The 21,841-nt window shown below is 33.3% G+C and overlaps 4 protein-coding genes and 1 long non-coding RNA gene across 8 annotated transcripts; 2 read left to right on the top strand and 3 right to left on the bottom strand.

The window, feature by feature from the left end:
* The first annotated feature begins 568 nt into the window (after window positions 1-568).
* Window positions 569-4,340, top strand: LOC123898907 (exosome complex component RRP45A-like). Of its 4 annotated transcripts, none has more exons than XR_006805460.1 (8): window positions 569-731; window positions 1,254-1,706; window positions 1,802-1,916; window positions 2,002-2,082; window positions 2,173-2,361; window positions 2,722-2,989; window positions 3,314-3,372; window positions 4,018-4,086. XR_006805460.1 is itself a non-coding variant. In XM_045949946.1 (8 exons), the coding sequence occupies exons 2-8, from the start codon at window positions 1,264-1,266 to the stop codon at window positions 4,218-4,220; spliced, it is 1,353 nt and encodes a 450-aa protein (XP_045805902.1). In that variant the 5' UTR covers window positions 574-731; window positions 1,236-1,263; the 3' UTR covers window positions 4,221-4,340. The 4 variants fall into 4 exon arrangements, 3 of the variants coding, with proteins under 3 accessions (XP_045805902.1, XP_045805901.1, XP_045805903.1); XM_045949946.1 differs by having other exon boundaries at window positions 574-731; window positions 1,236-1,706; window positions 2,722-2,984; window positions 4,018-4,340; XM_045949945.1 differs by having other exon boundaries at window positions 578-731; window positions 1,258-1,706; window positions 2,722-2,984; window positions 4,018-4,340.
* Window positions 4,341-5,510: 1,170 nt separating this feature from the next.
* On the top strand, window positions 5,511-8,761 carry LOC123896341. The gene is made up of 2 exons (XM_045946741.1): window positions 5,511-8,409; window positions 8,679-8,761. The coding sequence occupies exons 1-2, from the start codon at window positions 5,511-5,513 to the stop codon at window positions 8,759-8,761; spliced, it is 2,982 nt and encodes a 993-aa protein (XP_045802697.1).
* A 37-nt stretch (window positions 8,762-8,798) lies between these two features.
* LOC123897983 lies at window positions 8,799-12,334 on the bottom strand. The gene is made up of 5 exons (XM_045948825.1): window positions 11,617-12,334; window positions 11,358-11,469; window positions 10,537-10,629; window positions 10,142-10,342; window positions 8,799-9,293 (listed from the first exon to the last, which is right to left on the bottom strand). The coding sequence occupies exons 1-5, from the start codon at window positions 11,931-11,933 to the stop codon at window positions 9,066-9,068; spliced, it is 951 nt and encodes a 316-aa protein (XP_045804781.1). The 5' UTR covers window positions 11,934-12,334; the 3' UTR covers window positions 8,799-9,065.
* A 1,393-nt stretch (window positions 12,335-13,727) lies between these two features.
* On the bottom strand, window positions 13,728-14,083 carry LOC123897984. The gene is made up of 2 exons (XR_006805170.1): window positions 14,028-14,083; window positions 13,728-13,818 (listed from the first exon to the last, which is right to left on the bottom strand). It is a non-coding gene; the product is annotated as an uncharacterized LOC123897984 (long non-coding RNA).
* Window positions 14,084-15,453: 1,370 nt separating this feature from the next.
* LOC123897982 lies at window positions 15,454-18,841 on the bottom strand. The gene is made up of 5 exons (XM_045948824.1): window positions 18,466-18,841; window positions 18,265-18,376; window positions 17,066-17,158; window positions 16,606-16,812; window positions 15,454-16,172 (listed from the first exon to the last, which is right to left on the bottom strand). The coding sequence occupies exons 1-5, from the start codon at window positions 18,831-18,833 to the stop codon at window positions 15,975-15,977; spliced, it is 978 nt and encodes a 325-aa protein (XP_045804780.1). The 5' UTR covers window positions 18,834-18,841; the 3' UTR covers window positions 15,454-15,974.
* Window positions 18,842-21,841: the final 3,000 nt, after the last annotated feature.

Genomic DNA, 21,841 nt, shown 5'->3' with positions numbered 1-21,841 from the left:
GAGAGACCAAAATAACAGCGAATTGCACATTAAGGACAAAAATAATTATTTCCCCATAAGTTAAGTGATAATTAGTCAAAAAAAAAATTATAAGTAGTGATCCGGGGACTATTCAATACTTTTACATAAACGATGTATATTATATAAACTTTTAATCAAATGGTGAATTTTATAAAATTTATATCGGTTAAAACGTTATTGAGAGGGGTAACATTTGATGTCAAACTAGTTTGTGTCATTTGATCCTGACCCTTTGGGTAAACCCACTATACAAACCAATCCAACCCGGAAATTAGTGAATTTACCGAACTCGACTCAATGTTATAACGTGTGGTTATTTTACTGGACCCAATCCGAAATACCATATGTGATTCAAGTTTTGATTTTGGTAAAACTTAACTCAATCCGGTCCATGTACACCTCTCCTGCTGTGCAAAGTATCTTTCGTAAAGTTCCTAGTTGACTATCATCACACGTGGTAGAATCAAGATCATTAGATTGACCCGACGGACTGTATTGACCCAACGGCACCTGCCTTTCCCGCGTTAAACTCACTGGATCTCGATCCCACTAAAACCCTAATTTCAAAGATTTCCCATCATCTTTACTTACCCTTCGTTGTTGTACTCCGATTTCCACCGAACTCATTGCCGGAAAACCCACACGGAGTTTGTCGTCGGCCGCCTGAATCTGCGACAAAGTCCCGCCTGAATCGTCGTCCGCACGTACAGGTATTACTTTACGGCTCTTGTTTAATTGAGTTTCTTTCTGTTTAATCATGCTGTGAAGCCATTCTTTGAGCTTTGACATAGTTCAAAAGTTTTAGTTACTGATAGGGATCAAATTTGGACCTTAAAATGATACGGGAAGATGCATATTGATTCCCTTTTGATTTTCATCAAGGTAGCTATGAAGCACGGCACTCTTCAGATTAGCCGTGTCCGGTGTCAGACACGTGTCGGTGTCTGACACTTATTATTACACTTAATTATGTCATTTTCTCAAATTATTATTGGTGTCGATGTGTCGGTCAGTGTCGGTGTCCGTGCTTCTTAGGAAGGTAGTGGTAGATTTATGTGATGTTGAAGGCACAAAATTACTCTGAAATCAAGTCCAAGTTATCACTATTTGTTCTTCTGTCAGAAAATTGTGTTACATACAAGCTTTTGCTTATATTTTGCATATTTTATTTTTTTCTGTAATTTTCGCTAATTGCATTCTTATTTGCTTATCAGCCTTTTTCTTTTTGTTAAGCAGAGAGGGATGGAGCAGAGATTAGCTAATTGTTGGCGGTTGACAGTCAATGAAAAAAAATTCATCGAAAGTGCTCTTCTATCAGATGTTCGAGTGGATGGTCGTGGCCCCTTGGATTATCGCAAGCTGAACATTAAATTTGGGAAGAATGATGGCTCCGCCGAGGTCCAATTGGGTGAGACACGTGTGATGAGTTATGTGAGTGCTCAACTTGTGCAGCCTTACAGAGATAGGCCTAATGAAGGCACACTTTCCATCTTCACTGAGTTCTCTCCCATGGCTGATCCTTCCTTTGAGCCTGGCCGTCCTGGAGAATCGGCCGTGGAGTTAGGACGAATTATAGACCGCGGTTTACGGGAAAGCAGAGCCATTGACACTGAATCTCTCTGCATTCTTTCTGCCAAGCTTGTTTGGGCCATTCGCGTTGATATCCATATACTGGACAATGCAGGGTGAGAATCAACTTTCAGTTTTGCTTCTGTTCTCTTCTTCTTTCTTACGCAACTTGTTAATTTGTTTATTTTGTTATGTTTTAATTTTTCAATAGGAATCTTGTTGATGCTGCAAATATTGCTGCATTGGCTTCTCTGTTGACATTCAGAAGGCCTGAATGCTCGTTGGGGGGAGAGGATGGTCAACAAGTTGTAGTGCATCCTCCCGAGGTTAGTTTCCTCAGTTTACTGTGTGTCCTTTCGCACCTGTTTTCTACTTAGCTTCCACAGTTGTTATCTAATACATGCTTTGTAGGTGCGCGAGCCACTCCCTTTGATTATACATCATCTTCCAGTTGCTGTCACCTTTGGATATTTCAGCAATGAAAATCTCGTGGTACAAATCTATCTCTCTGTAATACTGCTTTTCTTGATTTTGATACATATGCGAGGTAATGATCTTCTGATTTTTTATGATGCTCTCTAGGTCTTGGATCCGACATACCATGAAGAGGCTGTAATGACTGGACGCATGACTGCAACTCTTAATGCAAATGGTGATGTTTGCGCCATTCAAAAGCCTGGGGGGCAGGAAATCTCTCATCGGGTTATAATGCATTGCTTGAGACTTGCTCATGTCAAAGCTGGTGATATGACAGCCAAGATAAAGGACGCGGTGAGCTCTCTTTTTTTATAATTAAGCTTCAATGACCTCACATGCTTTTAATGCTTATGAACTGAACGATGCATTTAGTTAATAATATCATCTCCCTTTTTGTGTTTGGTGCTAAGCTTTGCTGGTGCAAATGAATTAAGTCTTCTGATTTGTTTAGTTATAATTACAGAAAGAACTATAGTATGAGTTGCCCTCTACATGCTTTTCATTGTAGTGAAGTATGCTTTAATATCTTATTTTCTTTTTCTAGATGTCGTCATGAAAATTTTCACGTTTTTTAGCTATCTGCCTCAATTACCATATTAATCCACACAGATGCATATTGTTGGCTAATTTTCTTTGTTGTCTGAATTGATGTAGGTTGAAAAGCACAACACTGAAAGGGCACTGCAGAAGATTAAACGCCATTCTTCCTCTGTTGCCGTGGATGTATGTGGAACCACTGCCAGTTTAGGGGGAAAACAAAATCAATCAGATGGTGATAAAGAAGGTAGTCGTCTAGACCAATTGAAGTTGAAAGACGAGACAAAGTCTATGGAATGTGATGCCACATCATCAGCACAAGTACAGAGTAACAAGAAGGATGGAAGCTCAAAGAATTTCGTTGGCGGTCCTTCAAGTTGGTAAGATGTCAGTTCGCCAAGAACTAATAGGTTTTGAATTGGTTTTCTTTATGAAAGTTATTGATAATCTAGTTGTTTCTAGTTTAGTTCATTCATATAAATCTATTATAAGAATAATTTATTAAACTGAAGAGTGAAGACTGCTATTTATAGCCAATGGATTGATGATTTGGAAACCTACGAGCCATAAGCATGTTAAAGTAACAATCATAGTTAGCGAACCATTGAAATTAATAAGTAATGTTATTGGTGATTTTGGTTTTTCTATTCCGAATTTAGTATATGTTGAGTTCTTGAGGATAACGCATACTTGCTCTTTCATTTCTCAGGGATCCCTACTCAGACTGTGTCAATTCAGATCTTCTAAAAGCTTCTCTAGCTTCTCGTGGTAATTGCTTCTCTTTTATCTTCATTATAATCTTGGCTGTTATGTGGCTTTTGATTAAACATATAAACCAGTGACTCTGTTTGCTTGCGCTTAGGGATATTTCCAAAAACTAAAATCGTTGCAGTACTTAGAGGCCTCATTTGTTTAGATAAAATTGTCTAATTGGATGTTCTAGAATATTTTCCACCCATTCTGTTTAAAAAACATTCACTTACAAATATTATGGGAGTTTGGAAGCGTTGTTGATTGAGAAATTGTGCATGAACAAACAAAACCCTCACAAGCCCATTGAAAAACAATAACTTAGTGGTTGAGATGTGAACCGTGCAGTACTTTACACAGACATAAATCTGATATTCGTTATTCTGTGAGAGGTTTGTGATGTTTTCATTTAAAATATATGCATAATTTCTCGTGTTGATTTTGTTTGGGCTCCCCTTTTAAGTTTCAATAGTTCAGCTTTTTGAATTACAGGCTGCTTCATATATTTCATTGGTGTCTGTATCGCTTCATATAGTTTATACATGCATTTATGTAGTTTAATGAGTAGATAGAAGTACATAATCTCACTTTACCAAAAAAAAAAAAAAAAAAAAAAAAAAGAAGTACATAATCTCATGATTATAACTGTTATAAAATAAGCAGGACATTCAACTCCTAGTAAAAAAAAGGATTCAAGGCGGGAGACTAAGCCAGAAGAACCACAGAACGAAGTCAAGATAGATTCTGCACCGATGGACACAGCTCTAACTTCAGGGCAGAGTAATGAAGGCAAGACTCTAAAGGATGCTGTCAAGCCCAAGCACAAGAGGAAGAAGAAAAAAGGATCTTCCAATAATGCAAATTAAGTGATGAAATGTGCAGTCACATTGTTACTGACCATGTATGTTATCTTAGAAAATTTGATCGATAGGGCGGAATGCTGTAAAATTTCATTGCATAATGAAAATTAGTTGTTTGTTTGTGCATTTAGGCATGCCAAATTCAATTTTGACTAAAAGGATGCTTTCATCAAATGTATCCGAGAAGGCGCACAATGTCACTCTTGTGGCGCAGAGAAACTTAACCAAACATGCTTTGTCAAGTTTTGTGACTAATATTAATGATCATACGAGAAATTGTTATTGTTTTGTTTCTTGTTCACTGTTTTGTTGGAGAGATTTGATTGTGTTAGAACTTGGAAAGAAAATATTGATAACAAAAATATACAGCGAGGTTTGCAAAAAGTTGTCTTTCATAATAAGATAATGGGAAAAAGATAAAAGTAGGGATGATCCTCAGATAGAGGTGGGAACAGGCCAGGCCGGCCTACATGGCCTTAAGGCCTAGCCTACATAGGCTCAGGCCAGGCCAGCCTATTTCTTTAAATAGAGCAGGCCAATGCTTTTTTATAAGCCTATTTAGCTAAAAAGGCCAGGCCGCAGGCCATTAAAAAAGCCTTTGAGGCCTACTAGGCTGACCTATTTAAGTTAACATGAATAATATTTTTATTACGATTATTATTTATATATTAAAATTTATACTTTGATTAAATTATAAATCTATTAACTTTTTAAGTAATTTAAGTTTATTAATCTACATTAGTTTTTAACATATATAAATGTATTATTATAAACTAGAATTGAAATATGATGACATATATAGTCAAATTCTCTAAAATATCAAATGAAACATTATTTTATTAGTTCATAAGTATATTTCAAAATAAATATAATTATTTATTTAAATATGTTCATATGAAATAGGCTTTTAAACAGGCTAACAGGCCACATCAGACTTTCAAAAGGCCAGGCTCATGCCTAGAATTTAAGCCTATGATAGGCCACAGGTCAGGCTCAGACCTTCGATTTTTTGACAGGCCAGACTCAGGCTTGGCAAAGCCTAGCTCGGCCTAGCCTATTCCCACCTCTATCCTCAGACAAAAAATTATATAATGAGTTGTATTACATGAAAGTTTTATTCCTGAATATAAAAAGATGTACATGTAAATACTTGATTGACTATGTTTATTTTCATTCATAATTTTTTAAAAGAGGTACAAATCTTGGTTTTAACTTCAACACTCATAGGAGATTGAAGAGTGGGGTAAAAGGAAAAGAGTGAAGTTTAAACGGGAGATTGAAGAATGTGTCCGTGAGATGGAGGCGTTGAGGGATAATCAGGGGGAGGTAGAGAGTAGGAGGTTTCAGGAATGCTCTGATAAGCATGCTACTTTACTGGTTCAGGAGGAAGGGTACTGGAAGCAGCGAGCCAAGATGCATTGGCTTCAAGAGGGTGACTTGAATACTCGATTTTTTCATATGTCCGCTTCAGCTCGTAGTAAGAAAAAAAAGATTACCAAACTTATGGATGAAGCAGGTACTACAGTTCATACTCAAGAGGATTTGTGCGGGGTAGCTAAGAATTATTTTAATGCTCTCTTCAGATGTATAAGTGGTATTCATGAACCTGTGCTTAATCTTATCCAGCGAAGGGTGACAGAGGAGGATAACCATTTACTTATGGCACCTCTGACCAAAATTGAATTACAACAAGCTTTATTTCAGATGCACCCGGATAAATCACCAGGTCCTGATGGTTTCAACCCAGCTTTCTACCAAAGGTTCTGGGAACATTGCGGAGATGATATTTTTGTAGCCGCATCTTCCTGGTTAGATAGGGGGTATTTTCCTTCTAGCCTTAATGAAACTAATATTTGTCTCATCCCTAAATGTGATAATCCTACCTCGATGAAAGATTTGAGACCTATTTCTCTCTGTAATGTCCTCTACAAGATAGTCTCTAAAGTGCTTGCTAATAGGTTGAAGCACTGTCTGGATAAATGTGTTTCCCAGGAGCAGTCAGCTTTTGTCGAAGGCAGGTCGATCCTTGATAATGCCCTTATTGCTATTGAAGTTATACATGCTATGAAGAGAAAGACTAGAGGATATAGAGGTGAGTTAGCATTAAAAATTGATATTAGTAAGGCTTATGACAAGGTGGATTGGGGTTTCCTTCGTGGTATGTTAGTCAAAATGGGGTTTGGAGAGAAGTGGGTACAGTGGATGATGATGTGTGTGAGTTCTGTTAACTATTCAGTGCTTATGAATTTTGACAAAGTTGGTCCTATTACTCCGGGAAGAGGTTTACGGCAGGGAGATCCATTGTCCCCTTATTTATTTATCCTTGTAGCGGAAGGACTGACTGCTCTAATACACCAAGCTGTTAGTAAAGGAGACATTCATGGTGTGCGAATTTGTCGAGGCGCCCCTGAAGTGTCTCATCTATTGTTTGCAGATGACTGTTTCTTATTCTGCAGAGCTAATGTTGATGAGGTGACCCAACTTTTAAGTATTCTACAAACTTATGAACAGGCCTCGGGTCAGGAAATTAACCTGTCTAAGTCTGAAGTGTTCATTAGTCGCAATATGTCACAGGCGGCTCAAGAAGATTTAGCCGGTATTCTTGGGGTGCGACATGTGTTGGGCACAGGTATTTATCTCGGCCTACCGTCTATGGTAGGTAGAAGTAAGAAGGCAATTTTTTCCTATATTAAAGATCGTATCTGGAAGAGGATAAACTCATGGAGAGGTCGAGCCTTATCGAAAGCTGGAAAAGAGATTATGATAAAGTCAGTGCTTCAAGCCATCCCAGCTTATGTTATGAGTATGTTTATCCTCCCTTCTTCATTTATTGATGATATTGAAAAAATGATAAATGCCTTTTGGTGGGGAGGTGGTAATGGTAATAGTAAAGGTATTCATTGGTTAGCATGGGAGAGACTTGCTTGCCCCAAAGATAAAGGGGGTTTGGGTTTCCGGAATTTTGAAGCCTTTAATATGGCTATGGTAGCGAAACAAGCATGGAAAATTTTACAAAATCCAGATACATTGGTGGCTAGACTTATTAAAGCAAGGTATTTTCCACGATCTACTTTGTTGGAGGCGTCTCTGGGCTATAATCCTAGTTTTGCATGGCGTAGTATCTGGAAAGCTAGACAGGTTCTTTTACTCGGGTGTAGGTGGAGGATTGGTGGTGGCGACAAGATACACGTTATGTCGGATCCTTGGTTACGTGGGAATGGAGAACGCTGGATTCCTTCGCCTCAACCTGAAGGAATGTATAACTTATATGTTAGGGACCTGATGGTAGACAATTATCGAGCATGGAATGTGACTAAAATTCGCATGTTATTCCCAGTCCAGGTGGCAGAGAGGATTATTACGACACCTCTCATTGGGTCGGTCTATGTGGATAAAATGGTTTGGGAGGAGGAACGAAATGGGTGTTACTCTGTCAAATCCGGGTACAAGCTTGCTATGAAGTGTATTCTCCGTAATGATAAATTCCATGTGAAAGGTAATTGGAAAGAAATATGGAAAGCGCATGCTCCACACAAAGCGCGTCATCTTCTTTGGCGATTATGTAGGGGATGTATTCCAACGAGGCGTCGGTTATTAGAACGTCATGTTGATTGTGATGTTCATTGCCCATTATGTGAAGATGAGGTGGAAGATGATATACACACATTTTTCACCTGCACGTCTGCTCAATCCAGTTGGCAAGCAGCTGGACTGTCATCTGTCTTGGGTTCCGCAGCTTGTCAGCAAGGTAGTGCGGCAGATAGAGTGTTTGCCTTGTGTCGGAACGAGGATTACGCTACGATAGGTAGAGTGGCTATGCTGTTATGGAGTATATGGCATAACCGGAATGATAAAATTTGGAACGATAATGTTAGAAGCCCGAACCAAATAGGCCGGGCTGCGTTTGATCAGTGGAACGAGTGGATTGCCGTCCATAAGTTGCGAGGTAACGATGATCATGATGTTCCGCTTGTTAGCACCATTCGGTGGGAAAAGCCTCGTAGAGGATGGTTGAAGTGCAATGTAGATGCAGCATTCTTTGTCGATGCAGGTAGGACCGCGATGGGTGCTTGTTTTCGTAATAATTCTGGTGAGTTTATGGCTGGATTTACGCAGTGGCAGCAACTGACTTTATCAACCGAGGAGGGTGAAGCATGGGCACTATTGCAAGCTATGAATGAAGCTAAGAGTAGAGGTTTTGAAAGCGTCCAGTTTGAAAGTGACTCTCAAGTGTTGGTTGATGCTATTCGTACCAAAAGGCGAGGCAATTCAGAGTTTCTTTCAATCGTTGATGAAATTATTCTTGTTATGTTATCATGTGTGAACTTTGAAGTTAAGTTTATTAGGAGACAAGTGAATTCGGTTGCTCACACTTTAGCTAGGGCGGCCAATTCCTGGACTAGTTTCCATAGATTTGAGATTATTCCTTCATGTATTGAACTTTTGATAATTAATGAAATGCAGTAAGTTTGTTTGGTTCAAAAAACTTCAACACTCATAAAACGTGTTTGTTTAACCATTTAAAGAAACTGGAACCCACAGATTAATAATCAAGCTTAAGTATGTTGAACTTTCCAGCAGAAATACTCAAATATTTATTATATACAGGTAGATTTATTTCAAATTTAATGTTAGTTAACCAGCTCAAAGGACAAAAGGAACTAAGAAATCTAAAAAAAACAGGGAAATAATGGCATATCTCAAGCCAAGTGATGGTAAACAATAAATGGTAAACCTACATGTTTATCATTATTACCCATTTGGGAATGTTTGTTACAACTATTTGCTGGTATAAACAAATCAAGTGGAATACATTTTAAATATTTGCACACACTCAAATGCTTGTATTTTCTATGACCATGGCCATTTAGCATCAATCCATCTGAACCACCTGTCTCTAGGACTTGTTTCAGCTAAACAATCCTTGTTGCTTCCTCTTTGTTGTACATGCAAATTATAATCACTCAATCCACAGCATTGCAATTTTCTATCTCGTACTAAAGCGTCGTCCCTGTATGTTGGAGCGGTATATCTAGGATGCTGTATAAATTGCACATTTTTCCACCACAGTTTTACAGCCTGAAGGAAGAATGAACATAATTGGCTCAGCACATATATTAAAGTTCAAATGAAAACATTAATTCCAAAACAGGTTGATGGTGGTGTTCCAAAGCAACATGTCCATTTAAATAAAGGCAGTAACATAGGATTGTAATTTCAATTCAAATGTAAAAATGCCTTGATTGGCATAAATTCGGTTATAGTTCCTCTATTTTGTCTTATTTACAATTTGTGTCTCCCCATTTTTAAATCTACGGATTTGATCACTCGGTTTTCAAAATGTTCGAAACTTCCCTCACCTATACATTTGACAATTGAGATACTTATGTGACAACTGAGTTGAGGACATGGAAATGAGTTATTAAGTGAGAATCAACCTAAACAGTGTTTTATATGAAATCTGGTTTCTTTTGTAATATACACTAATAATGTAAAATTTGAAGAATTATAAATTAGTTATAAAGTAAGAATCTGGTTTCTTTTTCATTGTCACCAACTCAGTTGTTACATATAAACATCTTACTTGTCGCATCATCAAAATTCAACCTCTAAATGTATACGCGAAGAAAAATTCTATCGTTTGAAAAATTGGGAAACCAAAATTATGGATATAAAAATAGGGAGACCAAAATTTTGAATAAGACAAAATAGAAGGACAAACAATATATTTAAGCCTAATGACATACTTAATAAACCCAAAGTGTTGTCCTTGATCTCAAGCAAAAAAAAGTTACTTCTCATGCAAGATATTAAGTGTGACTTTAAATTTCTTGCCAAAGAAAATTTATCATAACAGAAATTGCACTAAATACTTCATATAATTTTAAAACACAGTAATAGGAAGGTAAAGCCAAACAGAAGCTTACATGCCAATATATCCATATGGCAACTTTATGAGGCATCAACCAAAAGAAAACTGCATGATCTGTCGTTGATGACGAGCACAACTTTTTAGCTTTCAGACTAGCAGTAAAATAGTTTTGAAACTCAGGGTGATGAACTGAAATTGATATGCTTAGATTCTCTCCAGGCTCACTTGCTTTGATATTCCAACTCCCAAGCATATCCTGCAACAGCTCAAGTTTAGGGAGATGTTTACTGATAAAATGCAGAAAAACTATTTAGATACATTCTCATTTTTATAGTAATTTAAGTTATAAGAGCTTGGCATTAGAGTTCAAATCCCCTCAGGAACCATTCTAAAATTGTCATCGGTTTCCTAAAATCTGCATAGCAAATGCAAATGGCGTAATTTACATACCATGAAAGGACTGACATGCAAAGCTTTGGCCACTAGATCAGAATGGGGATCGAATATAAATGTTACTCTTTCAGCCCATGGTGTATTTGTTACCTGCAACAAACAACAAAAATATCAGCAGTTTCAATTTCACAATACTATTCTTAGTGACAATATTTATAGAAATGAAAGAAGAAAAAAAACAGTACTCATTTCAAATTAAATATCCCACATAAAAAGTGAAAAACACCATCTTCCTTGAGAAATCCGATAAAGAAAAGAAAACAGATAAATGCAGTTCAACACTCCAAATCTATAGGTAGCCTTATAGTACCTATGTCTCTATATATCACATTGTTGAGAACTTTGTTCTCCAATTTTATAGGATCTCTTTCGAATTTTAGGGTAAATAAGTGTGAGTATCAGAGTTCAAACTCAAGTCCCTGCATATTACATGCAATATCCCAACCAACTGAGTTAATTTTTTCTTTACCAAATTACTTCTATTTATTGTAAATCTTCTTTTGATCCCCAAATTTAAAGTTGCAAAAAATGTTGGACATTTTGAAATTTGGGGACTAAAATAACGAATTTAGAAAAAACAACGGGAGACCAAAAATGCAATTAAGCTAAAAATAAATTAATACTCTATCCAAAAAGGTAAATTTGGAAAAACAATATTAGTACTATTAACTTTCTAAGTTTAGTTTGCTTAAAAAAAAAAACTTTCTAAATTTAGTAACAAAAAATTTCCTTAATTTTCTTAATAATGAACCTCTAAGATATATGTAAAATGGAAAAGTCTCATAAACTAAGAAAAGAGAGCAAAAATTAGCACAAACCTCAGCAATGCATTTCTTCAAACGTGTAGCAGAATCTTCAACATCATAGCAATAATATACACTCAATGGATTCTGCTCATATCCAACACTAGGTGGAATTGTCAAAAGCAAACTGCAAAATTGAGTCAATTTCATCAAATCAAAAACTTCATAACAGAGAAAATTTCACCCACATTAAATTGAAACATCAAGATGAAATTTTGCATAGCATTGAAGGAACCCAACGGAGAAAGAGTAAAAAATAAATAAGATGAATTACATGGGTCCATTGGTATCACTAATTCGGCGAGCTTCATCAGGAGAAAGATGATTGGGTGGCGCGTGAGGTGCACGGTCGAGATCAATAAGCGCGTAGCGAACTTGGTATTGAAAGGAGTGGTGAACGGGGTGGCGGCGCTGATGGTAGACTGTACCTTCGTAGAGTGATATGGATTGAGCTCCTTCACTGGAAGAGGAAGAAGCGGCGCGTGAGAGTACTAAACGGCGCAGCAGCGCGTGAAAGGGAATGAAAAGGGATAGAATAAGAGTGGTGATGGAAGTGTAGACTATAGAGCATAGAAGATAAAATAATTCCATTTTTTTTTTCTGTGAAAAATAAAAGTGTTTTTCTTTGTTTATGTGTTTAATTTTAGGACCCTTCTTTTACTCCCTTTGATACACCCATGTGCTTATGATGAAATATTTTGTGATCTCAACTCAAGGGTTACAATAGAAAATTGGATTTTCTGATATAATTACATGACAAACCTTCAACCGGTCAATTTAGATTAATGATTGAGATTATTTTATTGTGTAATTTAGATCGTTAAATTATAAATTAACTGTTGAACTTTATTAAAACATGAAATCGTGTAGAAGTTCAACAACAATTAATCTCGAATTCTCGACCAACGCACATAAAGTGTCGACCAAGTTAGGAGGACAAATTTTCTAACACCTAAAAGTGAGAAATAGAGTATACTTAGCAAAATGATTATATTTAAATTTAGATAAATAAAATTAGTTTTATGTAAGACTCAATATTTTTACATTTGAATTTTTAACAAATTTTCTACAGACATTAGTTAGTAATTGTCTTTTAAAGTTAGATTTCCTCTTTTGACACATGATATCTATGGTCCAACACTGAAATTATGCTACATTAATATTAAATCATTTAAATGAAAGATATGTGTAACTTCCCTTGAACAAAAAAAAAAAATTCACTTCCAAAGATAAAGTTAGTTTTTTTTTTATAAGCAAAGATAAAGTTAGCTTTATTTGCGACCTCCTTTTTAAAGAGTTTTGGAGATGATTGAGTAAAATTAATTCTAATTAATTTTGAGTTGAAGAAAAAATGATTTATATTTGGATGTATTTATGTGAAAGTTTTGTTAAACCAAGCTCCAAGTTTTAACAAAGCTGTCAATAATTTTTATAGGCTTAATAAAACATTCCAATTATGTTGGTGTTCGAGTAAACTGTTAAATACCCTCCTGGAATTTTAAAATACGTCAAATACCTCCTGAAATTTGGAAATAGGCAAATACTCCCTGAAATTTTAAAAAGTCAATCAAATTGCCCCCTGGCGGAGTATTTCAGGGGGGTATTTGACGAATTTTAAAATCTTAGGGGGATATTTGGCAGTTTACTCGTTGGTATTCATTTACTCATCCCACAAACAAGTTAATTCTCAATTATTTTTTTACTAAAAGTAAACGACGTTCATTAATTCAAATTTGCTAAAAACAAAAAGAATGAATTTGCGAACAAACTCACAACATCCATGTTAATAGCATAAAACGACAAATTACATAAGCCTACGAATATGACTATATTGAAGTGTCTGGATTATTCATGCCTCCATATTTGTAGCATTGATGACACAAAAGTCGACATTGAATGAATTTACACTTGATCGGATCTAATCTTCAACTTCAAACAAATGAACACCGCACAAAGACGGGAAAACAAAGTACACCGCGTAAAGGTGGGACAACAAAATACACCGCACAATGACGGAACAACAAAATAAATAAAAACAAACAAATATGTAAAAATCATATTTATTTAATATAACGAGAAAGAAAAAAAGAAAAAAATACAGAAAATTTAGGAGGACTAGACCAATACCTAAGTAGAAGCTAACAAATTCAATAGTCGAATTGAAAACCTTATCTGTAAAACTCGTAGGAAAATTCAGGTGAAGTGAAGGGGAAAAGAGTGCATTGCTAAAAAAATATTCATGTAACAAATATTTGGCATTAATTTTCTATGACCATGGTCAGTTAGCATCAATCCATCTAAACCACCGTTCTTTAGGATTTCCTCCCGCTAAACAATCTTCGTTGCTTTCTCTTTGTCTACTGAATGGACAACACTGTAATTTTCTCTCTCGAATTAAAGATTCATCCTTGTACGCAAGATTGGTATATCTAGGGTGTGGTATAAATTTCACATTTTTCCACCACAATTTCAAACCCTGGTGGAACAACATAATCAGTTCAGCACATAAAAAATCAATTGAAAACATAATGAATTCAGCACGTTAAAAAAAAAGTTTAAACTACACTTTTTCCTCTAATTTTTTCAAACATATGATTTTGACCCATAATTTTAGCACGTTTTGCAAAAGAAAATGAACTCGTTGATTTTGACCAACTCAAAACACAACATTTGGCAATGACTCACATGTCATGTCAACATATATGGCAAGACCAAGGCCGACCCTGCACAAGTGGAGTGTGTACTTTTCTAGGTTGGGCCTTAACATATCACACTCTGGTCCATTGCCCAATCTCAAATCAACCTTTGAAATTTCTCAAATCAACGATCGATCGTAATCCTACATATAAAGTGTGACCAAGTTAAGAGGACAATTTTTTAATGTCTAAAATTGAGAAGTGATATAGTTAGCAAAATGATTATACTTAAATTTTAGATAAATAAAATTAGTTTTATAAAAGAGTAAATATTTCTACATGTGAATTCTTAATAAGCTCTCTAATATTAGTTAGTATTTGTCTTAAAAAAAATTAAAAGTGTGAATTCGTATTTTGACACATAAAAACTGACATCGTATAAAAGGTCTATTTGTTTTGGCTTTAAAAAAATGAATTTTTTAAAATAGATTTTATAAAATCGTTTTTCAAAATATTACAAGTTTTTTATATTTGTTTTTTCTAAATTGAAACACTAACTTTGACATCATATAACATAAACATACATTTTTGAAGATCAAAACATAATCAAAATCACAATTTTTTCAAAAAGTTGTATTTCAAAAATGATTTTTATGAAAATTTATTTGAAATAGCTTCAAAATTAAGTGATTTTTTTAAATTTGATATCCAATTTTTTTTTCAATAAAATATGAAATAACTAAAATAACATGTTAAGAATAACTATTCAAACCAAATTTTCAATTGAACCAATGAAGTTTTTATAAAAAAAATTCTTGTAAATTGTTTTACACAAAATTATGCAACAGTATAAAATTCATTTTAAAAAAAACCAAAACAAACAGGCCCAAAATATGATCCAACGTTATGCTACAATACTGAATTAAAGATATGTGTAACTTAACAACACAAAGCTTGAAGATAAAAATTCGCCTCAAAAGATAAAGTTAGCTTTATTTACGAGTTCGTTTTTAAAGAGTTTTGGAGATGATCGTGTAAAATTAATTCTAATTAATTTTGAGTTGAAGATAAAATGCTTTATGTTCGGATATATTGATGTGAAAGTTTTGTTCAACCAAGCTCCAATTTTTAACAAAGCTCTCAATATTGTATATAAGCTTAATAAAAACATCTCAATTATGTTGGTATCCATTTACTCATCCCACAAACAAGTTAATTCTCAATTTTTATTTTTTTATTTTACTAAAAATAAACGATATTCATTCATTCAAATTGATAAAGTACATCGATGCAATGCAAATTCAAATTCGCTAAAAACAAAAAGGATGAATTTGCGAACAAACTCATAACATCCATGTTAATAGCATAAAACGACAAATTACATAAGCCCACAAATATGACTATATTGAAGTGTCTGGATTGTCCATGCCTCCAGATCTGTAGCGTTGATGACACAAAAGTTGGCATTGAATAGATTTACACTTGATCAGATCTAATCCTTCAACCTGAAACAAATGAACACCACACAAGGGATGAGGTTGTCTCCGGTGACATTTCCCTCCCATTAAATCTAAACCCTTCATTTTATTTTATTTTACAATTGTTTAATGATGACAAAAAAAGAAGAAGGGTGGATATCAACACTGGATATTCTCCAGTGAGATATCCACGGGAGACAATCCCTCCCCACCGCACAAAGACAGAAAAACAAAGTATACCGCACAAAGGCGAGACAACAAGATACACCGCACAACGACGGAACAACAAAATACACAAAAACAAACAAATATATGAAAATCACACTAAAAAACAAAAATACAAGAAAACAAACCATGATACAATGTCATGTTTGTTATATAAATTGATTGATTGATGTGACAAATAACAAATCATGATACAATGTCATGTTTGTTATATAAATTGATTGATGTGACAAATAACAAACCATGATTGATTGATGTAACAAATATTTGGCATTAATTTTCTATGGCCATTGTCATTTAGCATCAATCCATCTAAACCACCTTTCTTTAGGAGTTCCTCCGGCTAAACAATCTTCGTTGATTTCTCTTTGTCTACTGAATGGACAACACTGTAATTTTCTCTCTCGAATTAAAGATTCATCCTTGTACGCAAGATTGGTATATTTAGGGTGTGGTATAAATTTCACATTTTTCCACCACAGTTTCAAACCCTGGTGGAACAACATAATCAGTTCAGCACATAAAAAAATCAATTGAAAAAATAAATTAATTCATAAACGGATAAAAAATTTATCATAATTAAACATAATGAATTCAGCACATTAAAAAAAAGTTTAAACTACACTTTTTATCCTCTAATTTTTTCAAACATATGATTTTGACCCATAATTTTAGCACATTTTGCAAAAGAAAATGAATTCATCGCTTTTGACCAAGTCAAAACACAATATTTGACAATGACTCACATACCATGTCAACATATATGACAAGACCAAGGCCGACCCTGCACAAGTGGAGTGTGATCTGCACAACAGAGCCTCCATGTTTTGGGGGCCTAAAAAAAATTACATGCGCTCTACTATATGTCTATACGTTATAAAAAAGAGTTAATGACTTATTATTGATAGCAAAAATGAAGCTTACATTCCAATACATCCCCACAACAATCTTATGAGGTATCAACCAAAAGAAAACTGAATGATCTAAAATCGACGTTGATGATGAGCACAACTTTTTGGCTTTCAGAGTAGCAGTAAAATAGTTTCCAAGCTCAGGGTGATGAATTGAAATTGATATGTTAAGATTCTCTCCAGGTTCACCTGCTTTGATACTCCAATTTCCAAGCATATCCTGTAATAGTTTAGATAGATGCTTAATTACTGATAAAATGCTGAAAAACTATTTAAATTTGTTGTCAGTTATATATATATATATATATATATATATATATATATATATATATATATATATATATATATATATATATATATATATATATATATATATATATATATATATATATATATATATTAATTTAACTCAACCATATAGCAATTTAATTTGAACCAAAGTTTCCTAAATTTTTCATAATTTAATTACATACCATAAAAGGACTGACATGCATAGTTTTGGCCACTAGATCAGAATGTGGATTGAAAGTGAAGGATAATCTTTCGGACCATGGTGAATTGGTTGCCTGAAACAAACAAAATAAATGTCACCAATTTCACAATATTATACGCCTTGTGTTCCTTTTTAAATGTCTTTTATATCGGATTTAGCGTTCCTATTTAACAGTTATTTTGGAATTTTTAGTCAATTATGCTCATTGTCAATTACTCTTATCTTTTTTAATAAAACTAATTATTGTTATATATTTGAAAAATTTAAATTTTGTTTTAAATTTTTTTTTTTGGTAATAGTACATAACATATTAATTTTTTTTTGTACGTAATATATTAAATTCATTGGAAAAAAAAATGTGTGAAAAAATAAGAATTTATTGGTGAATTAAAATATAATAAGGGCTCTACCAAAAAAAAAAAAAAAAAATATAATAAGGGTATAATAAGAAGATAAAATGCAAAAATATACATTGTTAATTTGGTGACAATATTTATTTCCTTTTTAGTAACAATAGTTAAAAAGGAGACACTTAAAAGAGAAAGATATGTAGTACTTTATAGGGTAAATTCTAATATGGACAACTTAATTAAGTGGTCCATGGTGGACCAGTCACGAATAACATTATAACGAATACGAATTTTAAAAAATCTACCGTTGGATTGAAAGTTTAGATCATATAAATCATCCATAGAAAAATTTAGAAAAATTGAAAACCATTTGATATGTTATTGAGACACATCAAGATTAACGTTTTATTAAATAACGTAAATCTTGATGGGTCTCAATAACACATCAAATGATTTTCAAAAAAATTTATGGATGATTTATACGATATAAACTTTCAATCCAATAGTAAATTTTATAAAATTCATATTCGGTAGATCACTTGTTCATGGTGGACCACTTGTAAAGGTGGTCCAACGTAGCATTAACCTAGATAGTGACAATATTTATTTCCTTTTTGTTCACTAATGAACATACTAAAGAACGAGGTGGATAGCTAAAATTTCCACTCATGGACCTTTAAATTTTTTTTTTTGAGATTTTGCACGGGTATAAATGAAAATTATTTTTTTACAAAGATCAAAATCAAAACAGATCATATTTAAGCATGTTTATATTTTCTTCAAACATAAATGAATAAATATTTTCTTTAGCACCAACAAACTTACAAACCTCAGCAATACATTTCTTCAAACGTGTAGAAGAATCTTCAACATCATAGCAATAATATACACTCAATGGGTTTTGTTCATATCCAACACTAGGTGGAATTGTCAAAAGCAAACTGCACAATTTGAAACGTCAAGATGAAATTTTGCATGGCTATAAAGAAACCCAATGAAGAAAATGTAAAGAATAAAGAATTTAAATTACATAGGTCCATTGGTATCAGTAATTTGACGAGCTTCATCAGGAGAAAGATGATTGGGTGGCGCGTGAGGTGTACGGTCGAGATCAATAAGCGCGTAGCGAATTTGGTGTTGAAAGGAGTGGTGAACGGGTTGGCGGCGCTGATGATAGATTGTACCTTCGTAGAGTGATATGAATTCATCCCCTTCACCGGAAGAGGAAGAAGCGGCGCGTGAGAGTACTAAACGGCGAAGCAACGTGTGAAAGGGAAGGAAAAGGGATAGAATAAGAGTGGTGATGGAAGTGTAGACTATAGAGCATAGAAGATAAAATAATTCCATTATTATGATGAAATATTTTTTGTTTGTGGTGTTTGATATATATATATACATACTCGTGAGTCATGTGGTGTTTGATAAAATAATTCCATTATTATGATGAAATATTTTTTGTTTGTGGTGTTTGATATACGTCAAAGTCTATGGTGCACAAGTGACTTAAGTTGTGCATCATGCACAAGTCATCGAAAACACTATAACGAATACGAATTTTATAAAACCACCGTTGGATAGAAAATTTATATCGTATAGAACATCCATAAATTTTTTAAAAAAAATTTAAAATCATTTGATATGTTATTGAGACCCCAAAAATTAATGGTTTATGGATTTTTATTCAATACCGTTAATCTTGATGGGTCTCGATAACATATCAAATAATTTTCAAAAAAAAAATTAAAAAATTTATGGATGATCTAAACAATATAAATTTTCTATCCAACGGTGGATTTTATAAAATTCGTATTCGTTATAAAAATATCGAACACTTGTGCACCATGCACCACTTAATCAAGTGGTGCATGTTAGATAAAGCCTTGATATACATATACACGTGAATCATGTGGTGTTTGATAAAATAATTCTATTATTATGATGAAATACTTTTTGTTTGTGGTGTTTGATATATATAATATAACAATAATAAAGGGAAAACATTTTTATTGGTGTAGCCTTTTTTTAAAAATCCCAAAATATTCAAAAATCAAATCTTATATCGGTTACCATTTCAAAAAAATTATGTTAACGGCTTATATTATCTTCCAACACTACACATCCTTTCATTCCACTACCATTTGAATACACCCCTTCTTCTCCTTTTGTTTTCTCCTTTTCACTTCATATAGTAGTCTTAATTAAAGGGCTTTTATTTGTCAAAAAAAAAATTAAGGGTTTTTAAATCATAAAATGAGATTCAACCTTACAATTTCTCAGTGATGCCATGGTCAAAATCATGGAAATTTAAGTAAGAAAGGTTACACCTATCAACAAAAAATACAAGTAAGAAATATAACTATTTATTGTCATTTCTTCTAATTATTTTAAGGGTAGTCATGTGAGTGAGGCAATTCTACACACTCTCCTTAACTTTTCTTCTAATATTTGATTGATATATGTCTTAATTTTTATCCAAATTTGTTAATGTTTAATTGCAGAAGTCCATTCATTGAAATTGAAACGCAGTGACATCATCAATGCGACAAACAAATGTTTCACTACGATTTTTGTTTCACATCCATCTTTTCTGTTGATCTTTAACATTAAAAATACGCACAATGGAAGACCATGTCAGTGATGGTGCTTCAATTTCAAGACTCTTTCTCTCACTCCCTCCCTTTCTCTTTGGTTCTTCATCTATTGTTATTTTTTCTTTGTTAGTGTTCATCATTTGTGTTGTGCATTAATGGTTGTTCAATTTTTTTTCTCATTTGTGTTGTTCATTAATATTGGTTCGAATTTTTTTCTCTTTCTACAAAAGTGTTCAAATGGCTTCAAGCCTTCAACCATGTATATACTCAGTATTTGAAATATTTTATTATTAGTTGAAGTTTGAGAATGCTGGTAAAATATATACTCATTCTTTGTTTCAATTGTTACTACCATGCGATAATCACATTTCATGTTTGGTTGAGTCTTTGTTACTACCGATGATTGAATGAACATCTCATGGAGTATCTCAATGAAATGGATTCTACTTTTTGATTGAATCTGCAAGTGTTTTAGAACAACCAAATATTTAATTATAAGTTTTATTTTTTACTCATGGTAGTTTTGTATTTAGAGTACAATATTTAAGCAGCAATTGAATACAAAGAAAATGAACATATTTTATCTTTTAATTTTTAGGAATTTAGAGCATCAATTATTTTTTTTTTATCGTCATTTATATATTGTAGTACATATATATTTGGAATGTTTTCACTACAAATTCATGGACGTTAGGGACAACCTTCTTTGTTTTTTTTTTCAATTGTGCTTACATCATAGACATTAATATAAGGCTATGCTTTTTTTTTCATTCAATTGATTTCATTTCTACTTTTCTATTTAATTTTTTACATCTTATTTCAGACCTAATTTCAAAATTGTTGCAAAAGATAAAAGTAAATGTCAGAGAGAAAAGAAAGATGGGAAATCATATTGACATTTTTTGAAAAGCATAAAAGGTTTGTCATGCATCAGGGGCTTCACACCTACAACGAGTATATGCTATAACATTGAAGGAAAAATCACACACAAAAGGTATTTTTCTACTCTTTCTATTTTTCCAGTAATTATATCTTAATTTTTCCAAAAATTGTAATTTTTCCAAAAGATAAAAACCTCATTTTTCAATTTTGATGATTGATGTCATTGTATCTTAGCATTAATTGTCTCTTTTGTACTTCCATTTTTTAACGAAACTTATTGTACGCTTTACAATCTCAATTTTCTATTTGGCATCTGTTCAAGGTTGACGAGGAGAGAAGACACTTCACACCATTAACAACAAAAAAATACATATAGAAAAGAAGGGGAAAGAGTGGGAGAAGACTATAGCAAGGAAAAAAGTATGAAAACAGGTCATCCTTACGAAAGGCACACAAAATGATTAAAGAAGAAGTAGAAGATTAGAGAGAAGTTTGATTATTGTTTTAAGTCAAAAATCTATTTTTTATCTTCACAAAGACATGTATGATCATGAAATCAACAATTAACAAACATATAGTTTGTCTTATTTTTAACTATGGATGTATATCTCTCTCTATAAATACTTATCTTGACCGGAACATTGATAGTTATGAAAATGGATTGTCATTTTATGTTCAAAGTTTTTTTTTTTCTATTGACAACCATCATGAACTTTCATTCTTATGTTCTACACATCGAATGGAGTCTTTTTGAAAATACTTTTCAAATATAAGATCACATTTTTTCAAATATAAGATCACATATTAACATATATTGGTAACAAGTTGTTTTTATGTCAATCAATTCACATAAAATATAACTTTTATTTAAATGAAAACTACAAAAATTGAATTGAATAAAAATTAAATTCTTAGTAAAATATTTACAGTTTA

Source organism: Trifolium pratense, linkage group LG7 (assembly GCF_020283565.1).
Source record: "Trifolium pratense cultivar HEN17-A07 linkage group LG7, ARS_RC_1.1, whole genome shotgun sequence".
NCBI classification, from domain to species: domain Eukaryota; kingdom Viridiplantae; phylum Streptophyta; class Magnoliopsida; order Fabales; family Fabaceae; genus Trifolium; species Trifolium pratense.
This window is presented reverse-complemented; position numbering and strand designations above follow the sequence as displayed.

Excerpts from the sequence above, each read along its gene's own strand:
- LOC123898907 (XM_045949946.1), top strand. The coding sequence starts at position 1,264 with ATGGAGCAGAGATTAGCTAATTGTTGGCGGTTGACAGTCAATGAAAAA. Across the intron at positions 1,707-1,801 it reads CATATACTGGACAATGCAGG|GAATCTTGTTGATGCTGCAA; the intron begins GTGAGAATCAAC and ends ATTTTTCAATAG. Across the intron at positions 3,373-4,017 it reads AGCTTCTCTAGCTTCTCGTG|GACATTCAACTCCTAGTAAA; the intron begins GTAATTGCTTCT and ends TAAAATAAGCAG.
- LOC123896341 (XM_045946741.1), top strand. The coding sequence starts at position 5,511 with ATGGAGGCGTTGAGGGATAATCAGGGGGAGGTAGAGAGTAGGAGGTTT. Across the intron at positions 8,410-8,678 it reads GAATGAAGCTAAGAGTAGAG|TAAGTTTGTTTGGTTCAAAA; the intron begins GTTTTGAAAGCG and ends AATGAAATGCAG.
- LOC123897983 (XM_045948825.1), bottom strand. The coding sequence starts at position 11,933 with ATGGAATTATTTTATCTTCTATGCTCTATAGTCTACACTTCCATCACC. Across the intron at positions 10,343-10,536 it reads TGCATGTCAGTCCTTTCATG|GATATGCTTGGGAGTTGGAA; the intron begins GTATGTAAATTA and ends GAGCTGTTGCAG. Across the intron at positions 9,294-10,141 it reads CCATATGGATATATTGGCAT|GCTGTAAAACTGTGGTGGAA; the intron begins GTAAGCTTCTGT and ends TTCTTCCTTCAG.
- LOC123897982 (XM_045948824.1), bottom strand. The coding sequence starts at position 18,833 with ATGTATATATATATATCAAACACCACAAACAAAAAATATTTCATCATA. Across the intron at positions 17,159-18,264 it reads TGAAGAAATGTATTGCTGAG|GCAACCAATTCACCATGGTC; the intron begins GTTTGTAAGTTT and ends TGTTTGTTTCAG. Across the intron at positions 16,173-16,605 it reads TTGTGGGGATGTATTGGAAT|GGTTTGAAACTGTGGTGGAA; the intron begins GTAAGCTTCATT and ends TTGTTCCACCAG.